The sequence below is a fragment of the Alternaria rosae genome (genome assembly GCF_020736505.1).
Source record: "Alternaria rosae strain MPI-PUGE-AT-0040 chromosome Unknown BKA58scaffold_7, whole genome shotgun sequence".
NCBI lineage: Eukaryota > Fungi > Ascomycota > Dothideomycetes > Pleosporales > Pleosporaceae > Alternaria > Alternaria rosae.
In genome coordinates, this window is record NW_025763576.1 from 178,030 (window position 1) to 203,285 (window position 25,256).

The window sequence follows — 25,256 nt, forward strand, 5'->3', positions numbered from 1 at the left end:
ACCATGGCGACACCGCGTGGTGGGAGAGGCGCCGGCGGAGGCGATCGAGGACGCGGTCCAAAAGGCGGCAACCCCTCGAATGCGAATCGCGCACGCGGCAGAAACAATGCGCAGGAAGAGCGACCGGCGCAGGGCCTCTACAAAGGCGGGCAGGGACGCCAGAAGAACGACTCCAGCAATTCGTAAGTCGGCACACTCCCTCTGACGTCGGCATAGGGCGCGGGCGGACCGAGGGCGCGATCACCAGGATGCATACTACACCACCGCTGTCGTTGCGATCGATACTAGACGAGGGCCTCCATGGCCGCTCGCGGCCTATTCTAACTCGATACCTATAGGAACGCTTCCACTTCGAACCCGCTCGGCGGGAACTCTACGCATTCCTTTGCGCCCCACGAATACCAGAAGCGACTGCAACACGTAAGGACTACGGATATCTTGTCACTTAGTCAGTACTGACAGGCACAGATTAAAGCGGAGCGCCCCAAGATCCGCGAGAAGTTCGTCCGCGATGGCCTCATGAACCCCGAAGGCCAGATGCGCCTGGTCGATTCTGTTAAGCTGTACGGTCTTTGCCAGGAAATGTGCCCGGAATACGAGCGCGTGCGTCGCATAGTCGAATTGGACGTCAAGGCCCCCGAGTGCACACCCGAGACCCAACACCTACCTTCCCGTAGTCAGCGCATCGCAGACGAGTCGCGCATGGTCAAGGCATACGCGCGTTCAGCGGCAGGCATGGACGTGGAGCTGGTCTCAGAGATCCGGTCGCCAGCCACCTGCTTGGTAAGTTAGCAGTACTCTCTACATGATCGTGATTTAATATTCGCAGAAAACCCTCAGGTACCTGTACGGGCGCCTAGACGAAGACGATTTCCAGTTCCTCCACTCATGGCTTTGGGACCGCACACGAGCCGTCCGAAAGGACCTCCGCACACAACGTATCGAGAACAGGGCCGACATCGCCGTACTACTCACCTCGCTCGAGTACAGCGCCCGATTCTACATGCTGTCGGCCCACCACATGGCGCGGAGTACGAAGGACGATTACTCGCATCAACAAGACGTCGAGCAGCTGAATCAGACTCTGATCTCACTCAAGGAGCGATATGCCGACAATCGACGCGCCAACATCATATCAGAATGCGAGGCCGAGTTCTGGGCATACCGCCTTATTCTGGCCCCTATCTACGCCAACACCCAGCTCGAGAACGAACTTCATCGTCTGCCTAGCGATCTACGAAACAACCCACGAGTCCAGACCGCTCTCGAGATCTTCCGTCTCCTCAAGTCCATCATCATTCACAGAAACTACGACAACTGGATACAATGCCAGTCGAATTGGAAGCGGTTTTGGGAGTTGATCAAGTCGCCGCGAGTGTCATATCTTATGGCATGTGCGGCCGCTATATCCTTCAATAGAGTCCGTCATGTTGCGCTTGACGTAGTCTGGCGTTGCTACCGAGTCGGTCTATACAGGCATCAGGTTCCCGTCGAGTTCTGGACAACCGACAGGTTGAGAGAAGTACTCGGTATGGACACTGAAGACGAAGCTGTGGAGTTTTGTGAGGCGCACGGTTTTGTTTTTGAGTTCAACGAAGCAGGACAGCGCTTCATGGACATCAAACAGAAGCACTACGACAGGAAAGCCAATGTCCTCGCCAAGGCAGACATCAAGCCTCAGTTCTTCTCCGCAACTATCGTCGAAGCCAAGCGATGTGGTCGTCCCTTGTCGACTGTCATCGCAGGCATGACTGTGCAAGAGGCTAAGAAGGGTGGTCTGTCTGCTGCGCAAGCTCAACAGATGGAAGATCAGACCTCGTTGTTCGTTCCAGAGACCGCCAGTGTCTTCAGACAGCAACCTACCGAGGCAACACCATCTGCTGGTGGCTTTAGCTTCAACGCAACCTCATCTCCGTTTCAGTCGAACGGCACTTCTGCGACAACACCAAACCCATTCGCGAGAGCCGTCCAGCCTGGCCTTTTCGATCCTTCGAAGAACAGCATTCAGTTTGGGCAGCCGGCAGATGCGAATGCCAATCCATTTCTGCGCAAGGACACCAACTCATTCCAGTCGACACCACCTGCACCGTCGTCAAATCCTTTCCTGAAAAACAACACTACGCAGCCAGAATCTACGACACCACAGACTGCCGCAAACCCGTTCTTGAAGTTCAACAATGGTGCAAAGTCGGACCCAACAGCTGCACCGACTCCCGCAAATCCGTTCCTGAAGAACGACACTGCGCAGCCTCAGTCTACAACACCACAGGCTCCAACAAACCTCTTTACACCAGGAACGTTCGCGCAGCCCCAGCCGAAACCTCAAACTCAACTACAGTCACCATTCCAGAGTTTCGAAGCACCCGCGGCTACGACTACACCCAAGCCCGCTCCCGCCTTCAACTTCACTGGATCCTCGTTCAATGCTACACCCTCGCAAGAAACTCCACAACAATCCTTCACCCCATCAGGAACACCACCTCCGACGGACACTTCTTCACAAGAATCTGAAGCACAGCAGGCAGAGCAAGTGAAGAAGGAGGCGGCTGAGAAGCAACGAAAACTGGACGAAGCACGCCAACGTGTACAGGAAGCCCAACGAGCAAAGCAAGCGAAAGAAGCAGAGCAGAAGCGTGAGGCCGAGGCTGCGGAAGCTGCGGCTGCGCGACAGCGGCAAGAACAGGCTGATCGAGAGCGAAAAGCACGCGAGCAGCAAGAAGAGTTGGCTCGACAGGCGAGACTACGTCAAGTACAAGAGGAGGAGGCGCGGCAAGCACGGATTCGAGAGAAGGACTCGGCATTGCACGCGCTCACGGCGGATGTGATGTTCGACGCCCAAGAGGGATTGCTGATGCAGTTCGTCGAAAACGCTGTTGTGAATTTAGCGAAGGAAGCTGCAAACACTGTAGAAATGGAGAGGAGAGTGGCGATGGTAGATCAGAAGCACAAGAAATATCTGGATGAGTTGAAGCGGGCAGGCTTGGCAAAGATGATGTTGGCGGTGCAAAAGAAGAAGAAACTACAGAAGGCACGAGAGAGGAGGAAGCGACTGAAGGAGCAGCGGGCAAAGGCGGATGCCGGACCAGACGAAGAACCGGCAGCCGCGCCTGCACCGGTACAGCAGGCGATATCGAACGGTAAGACGACAACAGTAGCAGAACCAGAGGGGCGATCGGTATCTCAGCAACCTTCGAATTCTCGGCGCGCCAAGCGAACGCAACAGCGACACCAGGCTCAGACCACGGAGACGAATGGTGTGAACTCAGCCAAATCAGTGCCGGTCAACAACCCATCTCCTGAGTCTACCTTTGAAAAGAGCACAAGCAACGCCAGCACATCAATCACCGCATACTCCCAGGCATATCAGCAAGCCGTTGCGAATGCACCAGTAGACCGGACCGAGACGGATTGGTTCAGGTTGCGCGCTATGGGCATCGATCCGAGCAAGCACCGGAAGCGCAGCTTCGACTTTGGTTCGTCAGACGAAGAGAAGCCCAAGCTCATTGAGCCCAAGCGACCCAAGTTGTCACCAGCGTCGCCTACACTGGAGCAGCATGAGCAACCTGTACCGAGGACTATGCTCGAAGAACAGCGCGCTCGTGCTGAGGCCATCAAGGAGTCCCGCAGGCGGTCAACATCCACGACATCACCGTCTCAATCCTTCAACGGCGCAATGTCGTTTAGTGGACGGTCTTCATTCAACGATTCAACAAACGATCTCATCGCAAGGGCTCGACGGACGCTGGCAGATTCAAGAGCTGAAATGCCACCGCCTTCGTTCACCCCTGGCAGGTCATTCTATCGATCAGGATCCTTTGACGGAAATGCCAGCCAGCTCATCGCACGAGCTAGGGGGCTTGCCTCCCCCGCCGCCACCACATCAAATGTGCAACACGACTGGAGTCGCAGCGTACCCAACCTTGGACTCTCCGTATCTCAGAGCCGACAGTCCACGCACGGCGCATCCACGTACGGTAGCACCCTACGTGCGAGCACATCCACCAAGAATCGTCCGGCATACTGGGAACGCACGAGCCGCTTCGTACCACGCCATCTTTACGGCCAAGGCGCAGAAGCTGTTCGCGCTTATAGGATCGAACAGGGCCTCAGCAAGTCACCTGCCAGCACCCGACCCGCCAGCACAGAGCCTCTGGATATCTCATCACCGATACCCACGCAGCTTTCTTTCGTCCAGCAAACTTCTTCCCAGCCAGTGAGCTACACGAAAGAGCACTTCACTAGTGATCCTGCATCACTCAACGGCGCACACATCATCGACAACTATATTCAGGACGAGACTGCTATTATAACCGATAACGAGGAGGACGCCCAGTCTTACAGCCACTTCGGCACTACATCATCTTACCCCAGCGCTCAGTTTAATCCTTCCCAGGCTGTACCCTACCAGCAACAATCCCACCAGCAACAGCAGGAGCAAGGAGAAGAGTACTACGACCGAGACCAAGACGCCGACTCGGAGATGCACGACGGCGACGATGAAGAACTGCTCGATTACGACGAAGACTCCGATCTCAACGAAGAAGAAGAGATCGAAGAAGATGAGGACGCAGAGTCTTTCGATGAAGACGATGAGGACGAAGATGAAGACGAGGAAGATGGTAGTGAGAATGGCAGTGACGAAGGCGGCGGTGCAGCAGACCCCTGTGCAAACGGCAGACCAGGTGCGACGGAAGACGATGCTATTGAACTCTCGGATTAGTCGTCTGATTCTTCCGTACCTGTGCCCTGGCCTTCCCTTCACTGTTGAACTACGCGTCACGCGCCACACCATGGACAAAAGGAACGAAGTCAGAGATTGAGAGGAGGGGTGTATTGTATAAAGATTACGTATGCATAGCGAGGGCGTTTTTTTGGGGGTTTTCTCTGCTTCAAACACGAAAGTACTGCATAGCATGGTATGGGAATGGATTAAGTTGGATTGGACTGGGTATGGATTCATGATACCCAATGGGCGTATGGTATGGTTGGTGGAAAATAAGGAAATGCAGAAAGTTGGAAAGCACCGTATGGTGAGAGATGTATAAAACATGTGTTATAATGTGCTTGATTGTGCTGTGCTTTGTGGCTTTGGTTGTGATGAAAAGAGTGGTGTGCGTGATGTGTTGGTGATGCCTGTTTGTCGTGGTCGTGGTTGTAGCCTTGGAGTTTGGTGAGTGATGTTGGTGGTGTGAGATGATGGTAGGGTGTTAGTCGTTGGATTGGGGGCTCTGCGCATATCCTAGTCGCTGTAGTGTGGGTCCGCGGGTTGTCGTGATGGTATTGTAGGTATGCGTGCTTGTTTTGATATGTGGATAGCTGTTGAACTGGAGTGGTGCTTTGGTGACAGAGTTGCATTAGTCATTGTTCACTATCCCCTGTCATTCTCCATACTCGCATTCACTTCGAATCTGCATATGTCACCAGAGCTGCACTTCCGCCAGATCTTCCCTGCAGAAAGACGTTGCCTTCACCGTATGTGGAACACCTCCTCTGATCCGCCCCGAGCCTTGTGTATTTGTACTGCCTCGCCGTCCATTATACCATGCACGTAAGCCTGGCCAAGTAGCCAGTAACCGTCGACTTTCTTTCGCAAGATGAAAGGCTTGTTCCCTCCTCTTAGGACTACAACGATGTCTCCGGGTTGCATGCAACGAGGCCCTATACCCACGCGTCCACTCTCGGTAACGAAGAAACGGCGGTCCGAACAGAGATAAGTGGCGGAATTTTCGTATATCAACTTCATCTTTCCTGAGTTCAAGCCTTTCGTGATCCTGATGCCATCTAAGGCTGCATCATTTTCGTTCGAGGTCGAGCTCTTGAAATAATCTAGAAGTACCTGCAGATCACTCGACTGTGCGCGTCTTCCGCCCCAAGTGGCGCCAGCCACAAGAGCGAAGGCCGTGGCTAGAAAGAGCTCTTCCTGACTCGCGACGTTGCAATGGCGCAAAACTGTATCCCTGACAGAGATCAGCCACTCGTTGAACTCTTCCTTGTTCTCCCAGGTACTTCTTAGGCACGAGGCGGTCGTTTGATATACTTCATCGACCACTATTCCTTGGAGAAGCACTACTTCTTCGCCAAGCGAAACATCATCAAGTAAAGATGGCGCCTCGAGACCGTCACCAGCATCGAAATGATAGGGTAGCTCTACAGCGTCGCTAACTTCTTGTTGCAGATCCGCGCGAATGGCCCATGTCGGAAACGATTGGCAATCAGTCAACACATCGAAGCGGTGATTGATGAAATTAAAAGCGCGTAGATCGCCTTTTTGACACAGAGAATACCGTGTAGCATCTCGCAATACGCCAGAAAGCGATTTCACATAGTCAACCTCAAGTAATGCCACTTGACTGCTTTCTAGAGACGTGTTTTTGTCCAGTAAGCCCAGAATGGCAAAGATGCTATCTTTTGGCTCGGTCTTTTCGAAGTGTCGAATGGTCATGAACATGCTGGCTAGATATTCGCGCCTCGAAGTAAAGCGATGGTCGGGGCAGAGAAGTTCGAACATCTCGATGGCACAATGCAAGCCATCGCAATAGAAAAGACTATCAGAGATAAAATGACATCTGTACATGAGCCATGCTGCAGCTCGTACTGTATCGAGAAGATCGAAAGTATAAGTACCCCAATGGCAGGTATTGGATGATGCAAGAACTGCTTCTTGAAGCACCCACAGACGTCTACAATCGCTCAGTTCAATTCGACGTGAGATAGTCGGCGTGCAGTCTTACCTGAACCAGTGGTGACTCAAAAGAGCCTCGAGAGCTTTGAGGTCAACACTCGCGCTGAACGGTTCATTTGAGGATAACTGGGTGCCCGTTTTGTGATTGCTGACGGTTTCGTGTAGTAAGGTGAATTCGGCAGTCGGGACGCGCATGTCGTCCATAACGTCCTCAAGAGCCTTCACGGCACTCTCAGCCATATCGTCGTCATCTTCCCCGAGGTAAATGAGGTTGTGCTCCGCGGCGCTGTAAACGGTCGTCATAAACGTCACTTGGGCGCTGCGTTCTGTCACCGATGACTGATCTATACATATGGCATCGATCCAAAGTACTCGCGGTCGGTCGCTCAGTCGCATGCGCCTAACAGCAGCCTCGGAGTTTGCCGGTACATGTATCTGACGCCCGTTGAGCTTTATAGCGGACGGATCTCGAGGAGCTCCCCAGCAATACGAGATAGTCTCGTAGGCTGGCACCGGATCATCGACAAGCGAGACGCGTTTCATGGTGCACTCGACGGGCTCATCGAAACTTGCGGGCGCAACCTCCAGAACCCGTATTTCTCCTTGCGATAAAGGGAGAGCTTCGTAGGGCGATGGGGAGCCGGCCGTCGTGGACGTGGACATGGTTGCGCTTTTTGTAACGTTTGCGTGAATATACGCCCATAGAAAAGTAGAAGAAATACTGGAGAAGGGATTTAGGCTGAGAAGTAGCAGGCTTCCTTGAGCGGACCGACCAGGCTGAAGATGAGTTGCGTGGATGACACCCTCACCGGAAGGCTGAAGCTCTTGGCTTGTTCCCGCCAATCGCACACCCCATCTCAAGCCACAGGACAAGCCATGCCTAGGTAACAAGAAAATATCAGCTCAGGACGCTCCATGAGCTCTGGACTGGTTCTGTCCAGGGTAGCCGTAGGCTTTGCCGTTGCGATGGCCAAAGTTCTTCGGGTGTAACACCAGACGACACTGCCCACTGCGACCGGCGTCCAGATAAGCTAGCCCGTGAATGGCCTAGTCAGTTGCGGGGCATATTCGGGACCCGCTGCCACCAGCCACCGGTGCCGTAGCACGGCTCGACACATCCTACTGTTTCTGAAGAGATCTTGTCTTCTTGGAGAGTCACGAACGATGGTCACAAATCTTTGGCCATGGCTTTGCCTGGCCTGGACGTTCGCTGCTGCAGCGGCCACTACGACGAGGTTGAAGTACATCATGTACCTAACAGGGTAAAGCTAGAACTACACTACCATTACATGAAATGATGTCGCTGATAGTTTTCAGGCAACATAATGTCGTACCAGAACATAATCTCGTGTCAAACATCACTGATGTAGCTCTTGCCTTTATGCGTTCTGATACCTTCAACACTCCAGAGCAAGATGAATGGCCGCTCTTCACCACCATTGAAGACGTTCGGCCCAAGTTCGCTGATGGAACAATCATCCAAGTCGCGATTGGCGGATGGGGAGACACGGATGGCTTCTCGACAGCGGCCAGAACGGAAGAAAGCCAGAAGCTATTTGCTAGCAACGTGAAAGCTATGCTCGACGCGACTGGTGCTGACGGTGTGTTGCATTTTATAATCCTTACTGTGGAGGAACTTGCTAATCGGAACAGGCATCGACATGGATTGGGAATACCCAGGTGGCAACGGCGAAGACTACAAGACACCCGGCCATCTTAACTCCGATAAAGCTTGGGAAATAGATGCTTACCCCAAGCTACTAGCAGCAATCCGTTCCGCGATAGGAACTGGAAAGACCATCTCAGCAGCCGTTCCCGGTCTACCACGCGACATGCTAGCCTTCACCCCTTCCACCATCCCCGCCATCATGGAATCAGTCGACTACCTGAATATCATGACATACGACATGTTCAACCGCCGTGACAATGTAACAAAGCATCACACTGGAATCCAGAACTCGCTCGAAGCCATCAACGCGTATCTCGACGCCGGTGTACCGCCTGAGAAGGCGAACTTAGGACTGGCGTTCTACATCAAATGGTACAAGACCGCTGCAAATTCAACATGCAGTGTCAGCCCCATCGGCTGCGCGACAGAACTCATGGAAGATCCCATCACAGGCGCTGACTTGGGTAAAGCTGGCGCATTCTCATGGCATGACTCCGTTCCTGAAGAGCTCTCCGCGTCGTACGAGCGTGCAATGGAAAAGGGCGTTTATGACGAAGTTGGTGGTGGACATTACTACTGGGACTCGAAGGAGAACCTATTCTGGACCTGGGATACGCCTGAAGCTATCAAGCGCAAAATGCAGGTTATTATGCGGGACAAGGCGCTTGGTGGTGTATTTGCATGGGGGTTGGGAGAAGATGCACCAAAGTTCGAGCATTTGAAGGCAAGCAATGAGGCGATGGCGGCGTTGGATGGCAGCAAGGAAGGGCGTAGAGAGACGTCTGGTGAGAGGAGCGAGTTGTAGTGGTTTTCGATGGAGAATGCCCAGGGAACCATCAGATTGCGCTAGCTCATGATAAATTTAGCTCCAACGGCCGGCAATAGCGCGGGAAATGTAATAACCAGCCTTCGCCGCTGCCATCCTGACTTCGGAGTGACGACACCTCAACACTCTACTATACAATGTGAACTTCCGTATCACCCTGTTAATTCCTCAAATTCAACTACCCTACTTCCTTCGCGATCGGCCCCAAGAAGCTTGCCGCCAACCGTGCCCATCCATCTCCTCGACCACGTCGCCATCGCTTCCTGCCGTGATATCCTCCAGCTTGCGCCTCTTGATCGTCAACGAAGTATAGCATGGTTGCTCGTTTCCGTGTACTTGAGATCTGCTGTTTGCCACAATGATACTGTCGCTGACATCTCCGATGACGCTGTCGACTTCTTCTGCGACGCTGGCGACGTCGTCTCCGAAGACGCTGTCGACGGTGTCTGGTAACTCCTCGAGAACGGCGAGGGCAGGTCGCTGCGTAATGTTCGGGACGTCTGGCTGCTCTTGCATGTCTTCATTGAGAAGCATGATGTCCTCTTCGTCCTCGCTGTCTGGAATTTCGAACCCAGGGGAAACTCCAGTAATCTTTGCAAGAGCCTCTTGGCCTATCGGGAGTCTTACTACGAGTGATTTGGGGGCGATGACGTTGGCGGTCGTGCGCGATGACTTTCTCGAAATTTCGCGCAGCCATCCTAGGGTGACATTGATGTAGTCCAGGGCGGCAATCATACAGCCGTCAAATCGGCGCCATCGGATAGCACAGTCGCTCAATCCTGCTATCAGCGCATAGTAGGCGATGACTGCGCATAGCATGCCACGCCCATCCTTGACACCTTCATCTGTTTCTTGATGTAGAAAGCAGAAAGGCGACTTGAGGTGATTTGCTTTTCGCAGTAGAGACGAGGCAGATCGTGGATATAGTCGAATAGTATTTGCGCCGATTGAGTGAATCTGGACCTCTTCGCGAAACATGATAGATGGCTCGCTATCGGTGCCGTCGAGGATAATGTACGCCCACACGGGAACTGTTGTCCCATCTCTCTGCTTTCGGTCCCCGAGAGAGAGTCTCAAAGCCTTACGTTCTTGTAAACTTGCCTGCTCGAATGTGGATGTAGCAGGAAAGAGCACTTCCTCTATCACTGTAAACAAGTCGCGGCGAACCAGTGTGGCGTTCAGCTTGTTGACGCGGCGTTGCCATATTAGGGGCAGCGTCGCTTGGGTCTCCTTTGCAGTTGCCATTGACAGGCGATACGGTAATATTGCTGAACCTTGATATTCGGGAGGGCGAGAACAAATGCAAAATCAGAGCCGACTCAACGCTAGTGGTATGATTGACGCACAGATCAGGCCTCTCAAATTACACGCTGTAAGGAGGTATAGAAGACCCTTCTTTATGTAGTTGGTTTGGAGAGCTGATCGCGCTGACAGCAGCAGCTAGAATATTACCTAACACGATGCCCTTGCACTTAGGTACTGACACTTCGGGTTCCACAAGTTGCATTGAGACCAACCATACCCAGGAGGGATTCACTGTCGCTTACAGAAAGAATTTCTCAACTTTAATACAGCGAACACCTCCCGGGTATCTCGTGGCTAGGCTGCACCTTCTCCATCCAAGCGCGCTAGTGCCACGCTAACCCCATCCATACACTACAAACGCCGCGATCAACACAAAACAAGACGCGACGACAGACCCAGCTACCCTAAATACACCAAGAGCACCTACTCCAACGACTATGGGGAACCAAGTTGGTGCGGCCGATACGGCCCTTGCCGCAACCCAAACCGTCGTTCCAGCTACCCATCATCTCCCGGTCGCCAAGGTCCGGCTTGTCGCATTCGATGACCCCAAGAGCGAGCGTCCAAACATGATGCCGTTTCGTATGTTCTTCGGCACTATCAAGGACGGGAAGGAGAAAGATTCCGAGGTGTGGATTCTACTGCAGAACGACCACGCTGCTGGCCGCTCACCCCACCAACGCTTCAACATCTTCGACCGTCTCGGTAAGCTCCGCGGGGCTATGAGCGCAGATGACGCGGTGAGGTTGGTCCATTCTCTGTCCGAGCTATTGCGGAACGTGTACTGACCTTTTCAGGCAAACTGGTGCGGCAAGTGCGTTTAGGTTCCTCAAGAGAGCGGGCGTCATCGATATGGACCAGCTACGCGCTGTGATCAAGTACTACTTCATCTTCATGAAAGTCGTTACGCCAGTACCGTGGATAGTCGGTGATCACTTCATCACTTCGCTGACTGCGGCATGTAAAGTGGCTGGAGAATCTGCGGTGATGGCGGCAGCGGCCAGTTCCTCCGTCAAAGTGGCCAAGGCTAGGCGTACTCCGCAAATCACCTCGCAGCGCGCTCCCATAGTGTCTATGATTCCCGCGGTACAGGCAGGACCGAGCTTGTTCATCCCCGAAGGTCCTCTCAAGAGGGCCCGCACGATGACTCCAGATCTACCCAGGAAGCGAGTGACTACAAGTACACCACCACTGCGATCGAATCCTCCGGCAGCTACAGTACAACCCTCTTCCTCAGCAATGGTCGACAAAGGTCAAGGTTTCCTCATCCACTCGGACTCTGTTGAGGCAGACAACAGCGACGCTATGGATACTTCGCGTGCTTCATCAACACGCCGGGAGTCTACAGATGTCCTCGTAGGTTTCATCTGATCATCTAGAACCCCTTGTATACTAACAGGCTACCAGATCGAGAAGAGCCCCAACTCCCAATCGTCCATCGACTTCCCCAACGATTATCGTAAAGCCATCGACAGAAAGACCAGGTGCAAGGAAAATCTCATGTTGAACAAGGAAAACCAGAAAGACTTAAGGGGCAAGATCGAGGCTCTTGAAACTAAGATGGCCGATCTAAAGGTGGAGGGTCGGAAGCTGAAGGAAGAGAATCGACACCTTGGAATCGAGATGAAGCATCTTCGGTCGTCACTCACCCAGAAGGAGCGCGATATCTTCGTTCTTGGAGGTGAGATGGTGAAGAGAGCGTCGGAGCGGGCAAAGAAGGGTATGAAGTCTGAGAGCGATAGCGGAGAGGAAGACTAGTGCGCGCTATACTCGTGCGCCTCGTGTGCTTGGAGCGGCGTTAGTGGGTCCTTTGGAAGGTCTTGGTACAGTGATGGCAGCGGCATTACGACGTTTGCAGACTACAAAGTCTCTACTGGCTGCTGTACTCAGGCAGTCATTGTATTGTATTCCCCACGGTGGTGCGTTCAAAAGAGGCGTGCCATAATGCATGTGATCAAATACAACGCCAACACTCACTTTTACTCTTCCAGCTCCAGCTCCACTTCTACTCTTCACTGCATGATTTGTTTTTGCGGAGAACAGTAATGACCTGTAGGCGTCGCTATCGGTACAGACGGGTACTGCGACGCCTTGATAATCTTCAAGGAAGAAATTGTTGATAGCGCGATACTCTAGGCTATTCGACCGCGAGGACGCGACGCGAATTTACGTTGGAGAGTCAAGAGTTTTAACTATTGGATAATTGTAGTGCTTACGTCATGCGGCGTGGTGCTTGATGAGGTCCCTAGCGAATTCTGCACTCCTAAAACTCAATTCACAGCTCATTCAGGTTCTCCCCCTTTCCCTAGACATGTTTTCGATTGTTCTATCTCAAAACATCGGAATTGTTGCAGAAACTCCATCTTTCACCGGTTCCACTTCAATATACATGATCAATTCGCCTCTACTGGTAACTTGAGCTATCCTCCATGTCCATCTGCAGCTAGTCATCCCCTTGCTCCTCCCAGGTCATGTATAAAGAACGCAGGATCTAACCCCGCCACTTCTCTAACCAACCATCAAGCGTATAGTTATCAACGCCTCCAAGCAGTGCGTCGGTGTTAGGTCAGTGCCTTCCAGAGACTACTCCCGCCTTTGACGCTTAGTCTCCATCCTTCGTCCAGCTTCAAATCCAAAGTCCAGATGTTCGTCTTTATCTAGCTGAATCTGCAGCTGCTTCTTCTCCGCCCGCACACGACCTTTCTCTTCTTCTAGGTCGCCCTTTCGGTTACCGATCGCGTTGATGTCCGCTTGCAGCCCTGTTACTTGGTCCGCAATACGTACACGCTCCGTCTCCATATCACTGATCCTACCGTCAAGCTCTTCTTCCCGGGCTTTGAGCGCAATGTATTGATCCATCATCGTTTCACGATCGACGTCGCCCGGGCGCACAACACCGGCTGGTTGTTCCAGATTTGGTTTGTTGTTGTTGCTAACAGGAAGGCCTCGCATCTCTTCATCTTCAGGGCGCCCGTCAAGGGGAGGCTGAACAGCCGCGAGGAACGGGGAAGGTGGCCGGGAGTACGATGAGAAGTTGCTAGATTCCTCATGATGGGCGCCGCGCCTTTCTGACTCAGGCTCAGGGTGGTGATCTGGACCCGAACTGTGTCGGCGCTTGCGAGTGTCCATACTGCTCATACTCCTGGGCCGGGGTGGCCCGCGCGACACCGGTCTTGATGGGTCACGGAACAGAGGTTGGAAAAGGCTTTGAGAGGGCGCTGGAGAATGAGCTTGGGATGGGGCCAACGAAGCCGCGGAAGAAGGTTCTCGTGGGTCTTGAAATTGCTGATTAGCCATCTCGTGGTGACCTCCAGTAGGCATCACTGATGCACGCCGGCTTGCTGCCTTGTTGGCTTGCGTCTCGTTGTATATGGCTTTGTAATGCTGACAGACGCGCATAAGGGCCTCTCTGAACGGGCCAGAGGACACCGGAAATTGCAGTTGCATATCGATACCTTTACGGATAAACAAGTACTTCGCGATAGCTGCGAGCGCATCGTGGTCTTTTGCATGCTTGAACGGCCATGACGCCAGTGCGACGTTCTGGACTGAGCCCGGGCGCACGCCCGCCTCATGGTTCTTGGCGCCTTCGATAGTCTGGAAGGTTATCATCCGGTAGTCGTGGTGGCTCTTCTTCTTGTTGTGGTAGTTGAGGGTCCAGTAGATCCAGAGCGAACCCTTGCTCTCCATCATATCGCCGTAGAGGAGTCGCTCGGGCGCTGCTTCGGCGATCTCATTCTGTGGCTCAAAAGTGGCGCGCTTGTAGGGCAGAAAGTTGAGGAGAGGCGCGTCGTCGCCGAGGTCACGCTTGAGTTTCGCGTAGGAAGGGCTGTCGTCAGGTTGAGGTGACCTGGCGAACATGATGGCGAGACTCCTGATGTCTTGGATAGATTCGAAGTCACGCGAAAGAGGTGCCTATTGTAGGGATCAAGAGAAGTAGTCATATACGCGGAGGGATGCGCTAATTACGTGAGTGTTTTAGTTGCTTCTGGATTATTCACTACATGCTAGATCGATCTCTTGCTATCAGATGGATCAACGCCTCTCGAGGCTCGACACTACAAAAAAGGTATGTGCGTATCTTCTCTACTCTAAGACAACTGCTGGTTTTCATTATCATTACAGGCGCCTGCAATGTTTGATGTTCACCACGAGGGCGCTCTTTATTGTCTCATTAGTACTTGCTGCTAAACTGGTACCTTCGAAGTATACAGTACATTAAGATTTACAAACTATACAAGTAAGACACTGCGTAGCCTTCAGGGAAGGCTTTGCTGCCCAATTGTTCAGTTGTACAACTGATAATACAAGACGCCGAGACCTTCATCAAGCGACTCTAACCGAGCTTTCGGCGCTTCCCTTCGCGCTCCATCTCCACACCTAACTTGAATGCATCCAATAAGCTCATTCCATTGAATGCTTGTTCGCGGCGAGCATTTATGTCGGCCTGCTTTTCTTCATTGACGCGGCGCCGCTGTTCCAACCGCTGCTGTTCTCCTTCTATCTCTCCGCGCGCGATATCCAACGCTGTTTGCTCGCTTTCCAGAGCGTTCATGGAACTCTGGAGCTGAAGTTCGTCTTCGCGCACCGCGAGAAGGGTATCGAGTCGCCGGGAGTTGTCCTTGAGAGTCTGATGAAGTTAGTATTGATTGAAAGCAAAAGTATCGGGCTACTTACGGGAGCGGGAGAGGTCTCGGGCGTGATTGTCGAGCTCGGCTCTACAGACTGCTGAGTGGGCTCGGATAGGTCTTCTGGGAAATCGCTGAGGACACCGTCATCGTCCTCCACAAGTGTCGCTGATGGTGAGCGCATGTGCGCCGACCTCTCGTTCGCTTCCTCCTTGAATTCGTTACAAACAACCCTCATACTGTCGATAAAAGTCCGATTAACCGGTATGGCTATCACCAGCTCGGCGCTTCCCGTCTTGGCCTCCCTCGCGACAAGGGCCTCCAGATAATAGTACTTCGCCAGCGCTACGTGCTTTCCTTTCGCTGCTTTCTTGGGGTTGCGGAACGCGTCGGCGAGTGCGGAGACCGTAGTGCTGATGTTGCTATCGTCATACTTGACGAAAGCCCCCGTATCGGGATGGAAGGAGTGAAACTGAACTTCAGCATGCCGTCCTTCCTTGGTTGGTGGGTAAAGAAGCACCCAGATGTGTTGCTGCTTATTGCTGCGCTTGTCGATAATGAAGCCAAACAGCATCTTGAAGGATATAGCGCGAGAATCATAATACTGCGGGGAGGTGACTATCTGGTCGTAGGGTGCGTGGTCGATCAAGCTAGCCCCGATTTCCGTGTAGAGCTGGGCTAGGTTGGCCTTAGCGACAGACATCTTGGGCGTCGTTACCGAATACGCGGTGTAGTCTGTGATGAGATCGGTTTGGGTCTGTAGGCCTGGAAAACTACAACAGGTGGGTTGGTTGTGTGGATCTTACGTTCAAGTACGTGTATGCTGCAACAATAATTGGTGCGGTTCGTTGTTTTGATGGACGCGTTCTGTTTACGTGACGTAGGTTGCCTGTATAGGTAAGCAAACGCTCGACGCGGGCGCGCTAAGTTGCAAAGACGCCGTGAAGACGGGATGATGACTGGGGGAAATTTGTATCAAGCACATGTTACGTTGCTAGTAGTTATGCATATCGTATCAGATTGACTACAGCGTGATGTTTGAGAAAGCCAAAGACCGCAACTGCTGCACCCGTTCTCTCGCCATCTTGAAAAGTAATGTCTCGTACGACCCCAATGAACCTCCCTTACATCGACTCAGAGGCCACTCTTTTTATACGAATACTGTTGTTTCTCCAAAGATCTCATAAACCTCGACTTATTGCTATCGTCGGCGCCCTCCTCCTCGTCCTTCCGGCGCATCATCTCCTCGCCTTCAAACCGATTCTCCTTCTCTTCAAGGCGCTTCGCTTCTACCATCTCCGCCTCGACACTTGCTTGAAGCTGTCGAAGCTTCTGCAGTCGGATGTAGTGATCCTTGATGTCATGAAGTGTCTTTTCGATGCGACTATCGATGACCTTCTTTTGACGCTTTAGAAGGGAAGGCGACATGACTCGATCAAAGGTCGAGCCGGAACGGCGGTTGGCGATTGGATTGCGAGACCGCTCTGCTTTCCTCGATGTGCGGCGCTCACGACGGTCTTTTTCCACTCCTAGAAGAGAAGCAGTCGCAGTACGGAACGTTCTCCACTCTATATCGCGACGATGTTTATCAGGGCTTGGCTCTGTCATCGCGATGTGCGTCAACGTCACGCGTTCTCCATCGGGCTTCGAGGCGTGTTGATCCGAAAACGAGTAAACGGAGTTGAGTGTACCACTCAACAGGCTGCCCTGGTCACGGTTTGAAAAATGATCAATATCTTCGCAGCCAGAGTACACCGAGCTTTGCGGCGACAATCCTCGCAGCGCCAATCGATAGCACCCGGCGCGGATTGGTTGCTCTTCAACTCGCACCTTTTGCCTGATCGCGCCTTGGTAGGCGGAGCATTCGGATGCGATTTTAGCTCTTCAGTCATTGTTCCCAACCACGAAGAGATGGCATTGCACGGGTAAGTCGAGCTGCAAGCTGAAACTTCTTTGCGCTGACTGCGGAGACGTGGTAGGGCTGATCGATCGTTGTGTAAGAAAGCAGTGATAGGTTTGCGCCGCCGTTGAGCTGAGATATGCAAAGACGTCTCCGCTGCGAAGCCTGGCGTTCGAGAAGCTTGCTTCTCGTATCTGGACCGCTGCAGACTGGAAGACTCGTCGTCTGCACTGCCGTTGTCGCTCTTGTCTGGGTAAGATTCGGACGCGTCCATGCTGACGTGCGAAAATTGCTGGACCTTTGCTACACCCGGCTCTTTCTCATAGCCTGGGGGACGCCGTCGATCAAACTTCGTGGGATATTGTGGAGGTGGCTTCTCATCGTATGTATATCCCTCAGTAGAAGGCGTCGGTGTCCGAAGATCTGGTACATAATGTAGGCACAAGCTGGTCAGGTGCTGGACAAAAGACCTGTTCAATGGTATGAAGTCATGATGAAAGGCCTCCACTCCCGCCTCCACCGCCAATAAGAAGTAATACTTGACCGCGGCATACAGTTCGTCTTTCGTTGCAGCTTGTTTGAAGGGGAGTTTAGTTGCAACCCTCTGCTCAAATACAGCCTCATACCATGTCACTTCCACAACGTCATGTCCTCCATGTCCGTGTCTTTCATTGACCTCCATGATGAACTTGGGGCCGATTGAGGAATTCGCATTCGGACTGAGGTACGCATACACAGGGTTGCCCCAGTTCTTTATGGACCTGTCAGTGTAGGTTCCAAGTACCAAGCGCAGATTCGCTATAGACGACGGCTTGCTATGTCTTGAGAACTCCATATCGCTCAAATCGGGATGCCTTGCAAGGAGAGCGGCGGAAATGTGCTTTCGAAGTGCAGTAATTGCATGAGAACCTGCGCGGATAGTCTCGAAGTGGTCGACGGACTCCATATAAGGTAAAGATGATCCCTTGGACAAAGGTATAGATACCTCATCCGATTGGAAGTCTCGATCCTTTAGTACCAAGCGAGTTCTTGCTCGAGTTTGATGAGCTATGCGATCCGAACGAAGAACTGGCCTATAGTCCACGTATTCGTGGGGATGTATGAGGTGATCGAGAGACACATCGCCGGCGTCCGCTTGGCGATCAGAGGGGCGGTTGTCGAGATCTCCTTTCCGACGTTCGTTGTGTTTGGAGCTGGTTGCATGCAAAGGCTTCCGACGTTGTGGTCTGACTAACTCGGAGCCAGAGCTGCTAGCTATCTCTCGAAGTCGTCCGGGCCTGTTGGAAGAAGACATCGAGGCTAAAACGCGTACGTGCAGCAATATGGACGAATTTGCTTTGCTGTGATTTACAGAACTTCGTTGGGAGGGCGTCTGGTTTGGATCTCGAGGATGGATATCGCCAGTAGCAATGATGTTGTGGTTTCGCCCTCAAGGATGGGCCGGAGGTTTTGAGCTCGAAAGGAAGCTTCCGGGCCTGATGACCGTTGAAGAGATTTCCTTATGACTTCGGGAAAGAGGTGTAAGGGTAACAACAAATAGTTAGGCTTAGGATCTAGATATGCGACAGGCTTCTAGTAAGTCGGAAACGCTATTGACTAAACGTTATGTAGTTGAGCTTACAACACAAGAGAGAGAGAGAGAGAGAGAGAGAGAGAGAGAGAGAGAGAGAGAGGGTTTATATGAGGAGCGGAGTTTTTCAGCCAAGTGCGCAAGACGCCTTCATTGAGCTGGAAACGGCGAGAGTCGCCACACACAAATCCCCTTATCTCTACTTTTGGGTTGTACCCCAGTCCTGAGTACAGGGGAGAAGCCCTGCAAGATCCGTGTTACTCATACTAGACTGAAACCCGCGGGTGCCTAGAGCCCGCGCTGCGTAGAGAGGCTCACGACAACTTGCGATGCAATGCTAGCAAGCGTCACGGGGAGTGTTATCGTCACTGCTGCCACGAGTCACGAGTTGATCAGGACCTTTGATGATGTGGTCATCACGGAGGTGACGAAGAAAATAAAATGGAAAGAAGATCCGTACTTCGAGTTGGGAGACGCAAGTGGCCATACTGTGAAGAGCGCAAGTTCCGACAAGCTCGCCATTTGATGCAGCGCTGTGCCCACGCAGGATATATGGGTTGCATCGATCTTTTCGCGTCTGCGTCTTCTGGGACAAGATATGCTTCACCTTTTCCCTGATGAATATTCTTCTATTCGCCCGATGAACATATTGGACCTCTACTGAGAGTGGCGAGAGGCTGAAAACCAGTGTCGTTCTGGTATGATAGTTGACGGACTCTAAGCGGTTAATTCGTGTTGTGGTAAGCTTTCCGAGAGAACTCTTTCATGAAGAATATCTAGCTTTTGTTCTCTCGTCTGTTAGAGTGCATTGAATGCCTTCATATCATCCAGTTGGCAAGAGGGCATGTCGTAATTTCGCCATGGTACTGCTACATTTGATGGATGCTCAGATGGCTGGGATGGTGGAGGGTAACCCGTGTTGGTCGGTGTCTTATACCTAGTTGCGCGGCTGACATGGCAGAACACTTCGAGCTGTTGGAGAAGATCAAGAAGCCCCGCATAGCGACGATTAGATGTAGCGTGTGAGCTTCGTTGGGGGCTGGGGAAAGTTCGTTCGACCAGTCCCCTGGTACGTGCACCTCCTGAGATCAATGATGCGCAGCGCCTTTCCTCTCATGTACTAGCTTGTCCCGGCTGCTTTCCGCCTTGCTGCATCGACATCCTGCCTGCGCCAAGCCAATTGTTATTGTTTCTCTCACGAGGCACTACTATGCTCAAACATTCTGTCCGTCTACGTCACATTGGCAGTTTCGGAAGGTCACAGATCATACAGATCATATATCTGGTAATAAGTCGCTATAGACACCGCGCACGTATCACATGTTAATCTTCCAACAACGCCACCTGCAGCTTCCCTCTGACATACCTCCTGCTCAAAGCCAACACCGGCCGCACCGAATCGCAATCAGACGACTGCGATCTCCGCATGAAGCTTCTCATCCTTTTCCATAGCCGCCGATGCCGCTGCCGGATCTTGCAATGCATGCGGTACCAACTGATCGCCAAATAGCTCGTCCATCTGCTCCAAGGTCTTACCCTTGGTTTCCGGATAGAAGAACCAATAGCACAAGAAGGCAATAATGTTGAAGCAGAAGAAGACATAAAAGTACTTGAACTCAATCGTGCTGAGTGCCTGGGGGGAGAACTGAGCGAAGATGAGGTTAACGACCCAGTTCGTGAAGGTTGTGATGGCGTTACCAAGGGCGCGGCATTCGATGGGGAAGATTTCCGCAGGGTAAACCCAGGATATGATACCAAGAGGGGTGTAAAAGAAGGAGAAGAGGAAGTTCATGGCCACCATACTGCGCAGCTGCGCGCCATTGTTGGGGTCGAAGTATTGCCCTTGTACGGCGTTGACGAGCAAGGCAGCTGCTAGGCCCGCTGCCGATATGAGAAGGGGCTTGATACGTCCAAATTTGTCGACTAGTGCCAGTCCGATAGTACACCACACGATTGAGAGGGCGCCGCTGATACCGATAATCATGAGCGATTCTTGTGTCGATATCCCAAGGATCTCGTAGATGCGTGGGCCATAGTAGTTGATAACGTTGATACCGGAAAGCGGACCGAATGCTTGCACACCACAACCCAGCAAGAGACGCTTGCGCCATGAGGTTTTCGTAATGATTGAGAGCCAACTGATGTTGCCCAGAGCGCGGTCTGCGATGATGACATCACGGATTTCGCGAAATTCGAGATCGATTGTCTCAGCATCGTGGCCTCTTCGGAGCTTACTGAGCGAGGCCATGGCGTCTTCATGTCGATCTTTCTCCATGAGCCAACGGGGAGACTCTTGCAGGAAGAAAATGCCAGCAAGCAAGACGAGACCAGGCAGATTCTGGAATGCGAGAGGGAAGCGCCCTGAGACACATTAGTATGGCGAGACCGCAACTCATGTCCAAGTCGACTCACATGAGAACTGAGTGCTGTTGAAAGAGCAACCATAGCCGAGCCATTGAGCGACAAAGAATCCCCAGCTCAACATCCACTGCAACAAACCCGAGAGTGTGCCACGATACTTTGCCTCGGAAAGCTCACCAGCATACATGGGGATAGTCGAAGTGAGCTGACCCACAGCGACTCCGCCGATGAAGCGGCCAACGATAAGCATAGCCATGTTCACAGCGCCTGCTTGAAGAGAACTGCCCAAGATGGAGATGACCGATCCTACGAAGATAGTCCAGCGCCGGCCTAGCATATCCGCGAATAGCATGTTGAAGATGGTCCCGGCGATGGCACCACCTTGAAAGGCGGACACAATACCACCAACGACATCGTCCGAAGGGTCGTTGAAGTACTCTTTGAAGGTAGGAAGGGCGATGGTCGAGGTGATGATACCAGAATCATATCCGAAAAGGAAACCTGCGCATGAATCAGTACAGATCTTGTGAGCTGGTGCGCTTGTCAGGTAGAAATCGTACCTCCAGTTGCCAGAAAGATTGCGCTGAAGACCGTGACAGCGACTCCCATCTTGAGCAACGATGTGAGATACTGTGTGGGGAAGTGGATCTATCGCTATGCGACACCACGGTTTATGTATCAACGGACTATCGTTCCATTTTGCGACCATTGCTACCCGGGAATCTGCTACCCCGAAGCCAGCATTGGCTGACACGCGCATGTGTCCATGCACGGATCATGCAGACTGTACAAGGGGCCCAGAATGCTTGTCATGCTCTACTGCCGTCGCGAAAGCTCGGGCTAGATGGAACAACAGCACGTATCTCGCAGAAGTTCCTAAGCAATCCCAAGATGCTGCGTCTTACATGGTTGTATCAAATACCTCGACTTCCGTACCTCAACCCTATTGTTGTGAGATACAATCACTATGTCTAGCTTTCGCCATAGTACCAGAAGTTGTGCTCGTCAACAGTTAAATTCTCGGAGAAGGATTACGAAGAACGGCAAGGACCTGCGCCACGAGTCGGGAGTTAAGATCGAGTTGCAAGCCAAGCTGCAATGTCTTGGTGGGGTCCCCGCGTTCGCGCTCGGCAACGAATCAGACTGCCGGAGGCGTATCTCCACTTCGGGACCACGTCGGGACAAGACCCAGTCAAACACTCATGTCACGCCTAACAGGCTATCGTTGGGTAGTCTCGCAGCCAATTCACCCGAACCTCGTAACATCTTGTCACGACGCGTACTCTGACTGATGAGTTGGGGATGTAAATGACTAGTTGAATGCTCTCATCGTAACAGCCACCAAACCTCCACCTTTCCGATATTCTACGCTGCATGACATTGTGGTTGCTCAAGCAAGCCAACCTTCCGACCGCAAGCCATCTCAATTCCGCGATCGACCAGTATGGTCCTCGAAGTCACGCGATGCGGAATACACGGTTTCCACGAGGCGCTCGGCATCGACACAGACAAAATCCGCTTCTTTTGGGTTCTCCATTCAGATCGCGAAGACAGCCAACAAACAGCATATAGTGTTGAAGTCTTTACGTCACCAACAATATGGGACAAACTAGTATGGACCTCTGGACGGGTGGAAAGCAATAGGCAGCGTAATGTACTCTGTGCACCTGATGGAGGTTTCGAATCGGCAGCCTTCCACTACTGGAGGGTCACAGTATGGGATTCTGATGGTACTGTCACTGTGGGCAAAGCAAACGAGTTCTTCACTGCATACCCCAGATGTTCCGGATTACTGCCACCATACAGCATGAACCAGACCTACATGCCACACACCAGCCTCATCTTCCGTACATGGTTTGAAGATGAGCCGAATCGATGGAAGGGCGTCTGGATCGGCGATAATGGAGACAAGCCGCTATATGTACGCAAGGCGCTACATCTTGACAGGAAGCCGTCTCGTGCCATTGCGTTCGCATCGGGTCTTGGCCATTTCAACTTCGTGTGTAATGGCGATCCTGCGGCGGCGAACAGCCATGTCCTAGATCCTGGGTGGACGAACTACCATCGCACGGTGCAATTTGTCGCATATGACCTGTCCAAAATACTGACGCAGGGCGAGAACGTACTAGGCGCACATATCGGCAATGGCTTCTACGCGGGTGACCAGGGCGACGACCGTTTCTTCTGGCCATGCTACGAGGACAACACATACGTTCGATACGGCAATGAGCTTTGCTTCTTCATGGAGCTACACCTGTTCTACCCCGACCGTAGCCACGAGATCATCACCACAGGCCCAGATTGGAGTATCCGTAAGAGTGCGACCACACTAGCCAATATCTACTCTTCCGAAACCAAAGACTTGCGCGCCTATCCTACCGGTTGGGATGCGCCGGGCTTCCAAGAGGATGAGCAATGGAAGTCTGCGACGCCCGTGACAGGTCCAAGGGGGAAACTGAAGTACCAAAGTCAACCACCCGTTGTATTGCATGAGACATTCGAACCGCGGTCGAAGAAGACTGTTGAACCTGGTGTCGTTATGTTTGACTTTGGACAGAACATGACGACCATGGTGAAGATTCATGTCAGCGGGTCAGCGGGGTCAGAAGTCATTGTTCGTTTCTCCGAGACGATTGGTGAGGATGGTAAGGTACTCATGCCTGATCCACTCTTCAAGCAGTTCGAGACGGGCGTATTCTGCAAGTTCACTCTCGCTGGTACGGGAGTCGAAACATGGGAGCCGGATTTCTGCTTCACGAGTGCGCGCTACATCCAGGTCGAGGGTGTCTCGCTTGAAGAAGGCCAAGGGCTACCAGTAGTCCGCTCACTGGTCAGCAGGCACGTATCCTCTGCCGCACGCCGTCTCGGATCTGTGAAGACGGATAAGGAAGATGTCAATCAGCTCATCGATATGTGCTACTGGTCTTTTGTCAGCAACCTTTTCAGCTACCACACCGACTGCCCTCAGTTAGAGAAGTTTGGTTGGCTCGAAGTAACACATCTTCTTGCACCCGCGACCCAGTATATCCGCGACATGGAGTCACTCTACTCCAAGATCCTCGATGACATCGTCGACGCGCAAGAACCAAATGGTCTTTGCCCGACCATGGCACCTGAGATCAGATACATGTGCGGCCCTCTACACGACACAATCACCTGGGGCGGCGCCATCGCATTACTACCCGAGATACTGCGCTTCTACTACGACTCCACCCACGTCTTCGAGAAGCTATTCAACCCCTGCGTCCGCTACATGGAATACATTAAGACCAAAGAGCGAGACGGCGGACTCATCGAGCACGGCCTAGGCGACTGGGGTCGCGACATCGCCTTCGGCAACAACCAAGCCAACATCGAAACAGCGATTTACTACCGCTGCCTACGCAACATCCAACGCATGGCGCACGAGCTGGGCAAACCAGATGCCGAACAACGGTTCCGCGAGTGGGCTGACCGCATCTACCGCGTATACAACGAGCGGCTCCTCATCACGGATAAGAAAGAATATCCCTACGCCTTCTACACATCCCGCGACAACCCCCCAAACCACGACCGCAACATGGTCGCCCAAGCCTTCGCCCTCCAATTCGACCTCGTTCCCGCGGCCCACATCACCGACATCCAAACCGCGTTCCTCGCCGACTGCGCCACCGCCAACAATCGCATCCAAGCCGGCGAGATCGGTCTGAAATACCTCTTCAACACACTCTCCGACCTAAATCGGCCAGACATAATCCTGGAAATGGCGCGGCAGGAAGAACATCCTAGTTACATGCGCTTTATAAGGCGGGGAGAAACGACGTTGAATGAGTTCTGGCAGGACAGTTGTAGGAGCAAGTGTCATGATATGCTCGGCACGATATATGAGTGGTTTTATGAGGGAGTGTTGGGGGTTAAGGCCGAGACGGAGGCGTATAGGACGTGGAGGGTTAGGCCGCCGTTGGGGAGTGAGTTTGGGGTGGTGGAGGGGAAGGTGGAGTGTCCGTATGGGATGATTGAGGTTAGGTATGACAGGAGGGATGATGGTGCTGGGGGCGAGGAGGTGAAGATGGAGGTCAGTGTGCCTACTAGTACGACGGGGTATTTGCTGTTGCCGAAAGAAGAGAGTAGTGTTATTGTGAGAAGGCTAGGGAACGATGGGTATGAAGTAGAGAGGAAGGGGCTGAGAATAGCGCTTAAGCCGGGTAAGTACGAGTTGGCGCTGCAGGCATAATACTGCATTGTAGAGTATACATGAAGTGTAGTAATTACTAAGCATCATGTGACATTAACATGACAGCAAACTACTGTGATGTTGGAAGTATGGTGGCACGCA

At 52.5% G+C, this 25,256-nt stretch overlaps 9 protein-coding genes across 9 annotated transcripts; 4 read left to right on the forward strand and 5 right to left on the reverse strand.

Annotated features, from left to right (window-relative positions):
• The first annotated feature begins 343 nt into the window (after positions 1 to 343).
• BKA58DRAFT_203115 (SAC3/GANP/Nin1/mts3/eIF-3 p25 family-domain-containing protein) lies at positions 344 to 5,094 on the forward strand. The gene is made up of 3 exons (XM_046165866.1): positions 344 to 420; positions 469 to 783; positions 830 to 5,094. The coding sequence occupies exons 2-3, from the start codon at positions 520 to 522 to the stop codon at positions 4,718 to 4,720; spliced, it is 4,155 nt and encodes a 1,384-aa protein (XP_046023001.1). The 5' UTR covers positions 344 to 420; positions 469 to 519; the 3' UTR covers positions 4,721 to 5,094.
• Positions 5,095 to 5,351: 257 nt separating this feature from the next.
• On the reverse strand, positions 5,352 to 7,640 carry BKA58DRAFT_203101 (heterokaryon incompatibility protein-domain-containing protein). Its single transcript, XM_046165865.1, has 2 exons — positions 6,732 to 7,640; positions 5,352 to 6,680 (listed from the first exon to the last, which is right to left on the reverse strand). The coding sequence occupies exons 1-2, from the start codon at positions 7,343 to 7,345 to the stop codon at positions 5,468 to 5,470; spliced, it is 1,827 nt and encodes a 608-aa protein (XP_046023002.1). The 5' UTR covers positions 7,346 to 7,640; the 3' UTR covers positions 5,352 to 5,467.
• A 9-nt stretch (positions 7,641 to 7,649) lies between these two features.
• Positions 7,650 to 9,329, forward strand: BKA58DRAFT_387839 (glycoside hydrolase superfamily). Its single transcript, XM_046170602.1, has 3 exons — positions 7,650 to 7,944; positions 8,000 to 8,283; positions 8,336 to 9,329. Exons 1-3 carry the CDS (start codon positions 7,847 to 7,849, stop codon positions 9,154 to 9,156), a joined length of 1,203 nt encoding a protein of 400 aa, XP_046023003.1. The 5' UTR covers positions 7,650 to 7,846; the 3' UTR covers positions 9,157 to 9,329.
• On the reverse strand, positions 9,259 to 10,532 carry BKA58DRAFT_460014 (uncharacterized protein). The gene has a single exon (XM_046174739.1). The coding sequence runs from the start codon at positions 10,420 to 10,422 to the stop codon at positions 9,361 to 9,363; it is 1,062 nt and encodes a 353-aa protein (XP_046023004.1). The 5' UTR covers positions 10,423 to 10,532; the 3' UTR covers positions 9,259 to 9,360.
• Positions 10,533 to 10,901: 369 nt separating this feature from the next.
• BKA58DRAFT_460016 (uncharacterized protein) lies at positions 10,902 to 12,240 on the forward strand (the record flags this gene model as incomplete). Its single annotated transcript, XM_046174740.1, has 3 exons — positions 10,902 to 11,227; positions 11,280 to 11,838; positions 11,890 to 12,240. The coding sequence occupies exons 1-3, from the start codon at positions 10,920 to 10,922 to the stop codon at positions 12,238 to 12,240; spliced, it is 1,218 nt and encodes a 405-aa protein (XP_046023005.1). The 5' UTR covers positions 10,902 to 10,919.
• Positions 12,241 to 13,065: 825 nt separating this feature from the next.
• On the reverse strand, positions 13,066 to 15,684 carry BKA58DRAFT_319335 (uncharacterized protein; the record flags this gene model as incomplete). The annotated part of the gene is made up of 4 exons (XM_046167711.1): positions 13,066 to 13,414; positions 13,649 to 14,363; positions 14,824 to 15,060; positions 15,156 to 15,684. The coding sequence occupies 4 exons, from the start codon at positions 15,682 to 15,684 to the stop codon at positions 13,066 to 13,068; spliced, it is 1,830 nt and encodes a 609-aa protein (XP_046023006.1).
• A 927-nt stretch (positions 15,685 to 16,611) lies between these two features.
• Positions 16,612 to 18,304, reverse strand: BKA58DRAFT_460026 (uncharacterized protein; the record flags this gene model as incomplete). The annotated part of the gene is made up of 1 exon (XM_046174741.1): positions 16,612 to 18,304. The coding sequence occupies one exon, from the start codon at positions 18,302 to 18,304 to the stop codon at positions 16,805 to 16,807; it is 1,500 nt and encodes a 499-aa protein (XP_046023007.1). The 3' UTR covers positions 16,612 to 16,804.
• A 1,491-nt stretch (positions 18,305 to 19,795) lies between these two features.
• Positions 19,796 to 21,957, reverse strand: BKA58DRAFT_470680 (general substrate transporter). Its single transcript, XM_046175198.1, has 3 exons — positions 21,502 to 21,957; positions 20,993 to 21,442; positions 19,796 to 20,941 (listed from the first exon to the last, which is right to left on the reverse strand). Exons 1-3 carry the CDS (start codon positions 21,548 to 21,550, stop codon positions 19,986 to 19,988), a joined length of 1,455 nt encoding a protein of 484 aa, XP_046023008.1. The 5' UTR covers positions 21,551 to 21,957; the 3' UTR covers positions 19,796 to 19,985.
• A 243-nt stretch (positions 21,958 to 22,200) lies between these two features.
• BKA58DRAFT_470681 (bacterial alpha-L-rhamnosidase-domain-containing protein) lies at positions 22,201 to 25,154 on the forward strand (the record flags this gene model as incomplete). Its single annotated transcript, XM_046175199.1, has 1 exon — positions 22,201 to 25,154. Exon 1 carries the CDS (start codon positions 22,386 to 22,388, stop codon positions 25,152 to 25,154), a length of 2,769 nt encoding a protein of 922 aa, XP_046023009.1. The 5' UTR covers positions 22,201 to 22,385.
• Positions 25,155 to 25,256: the final 102 nt, after the last annotated feature.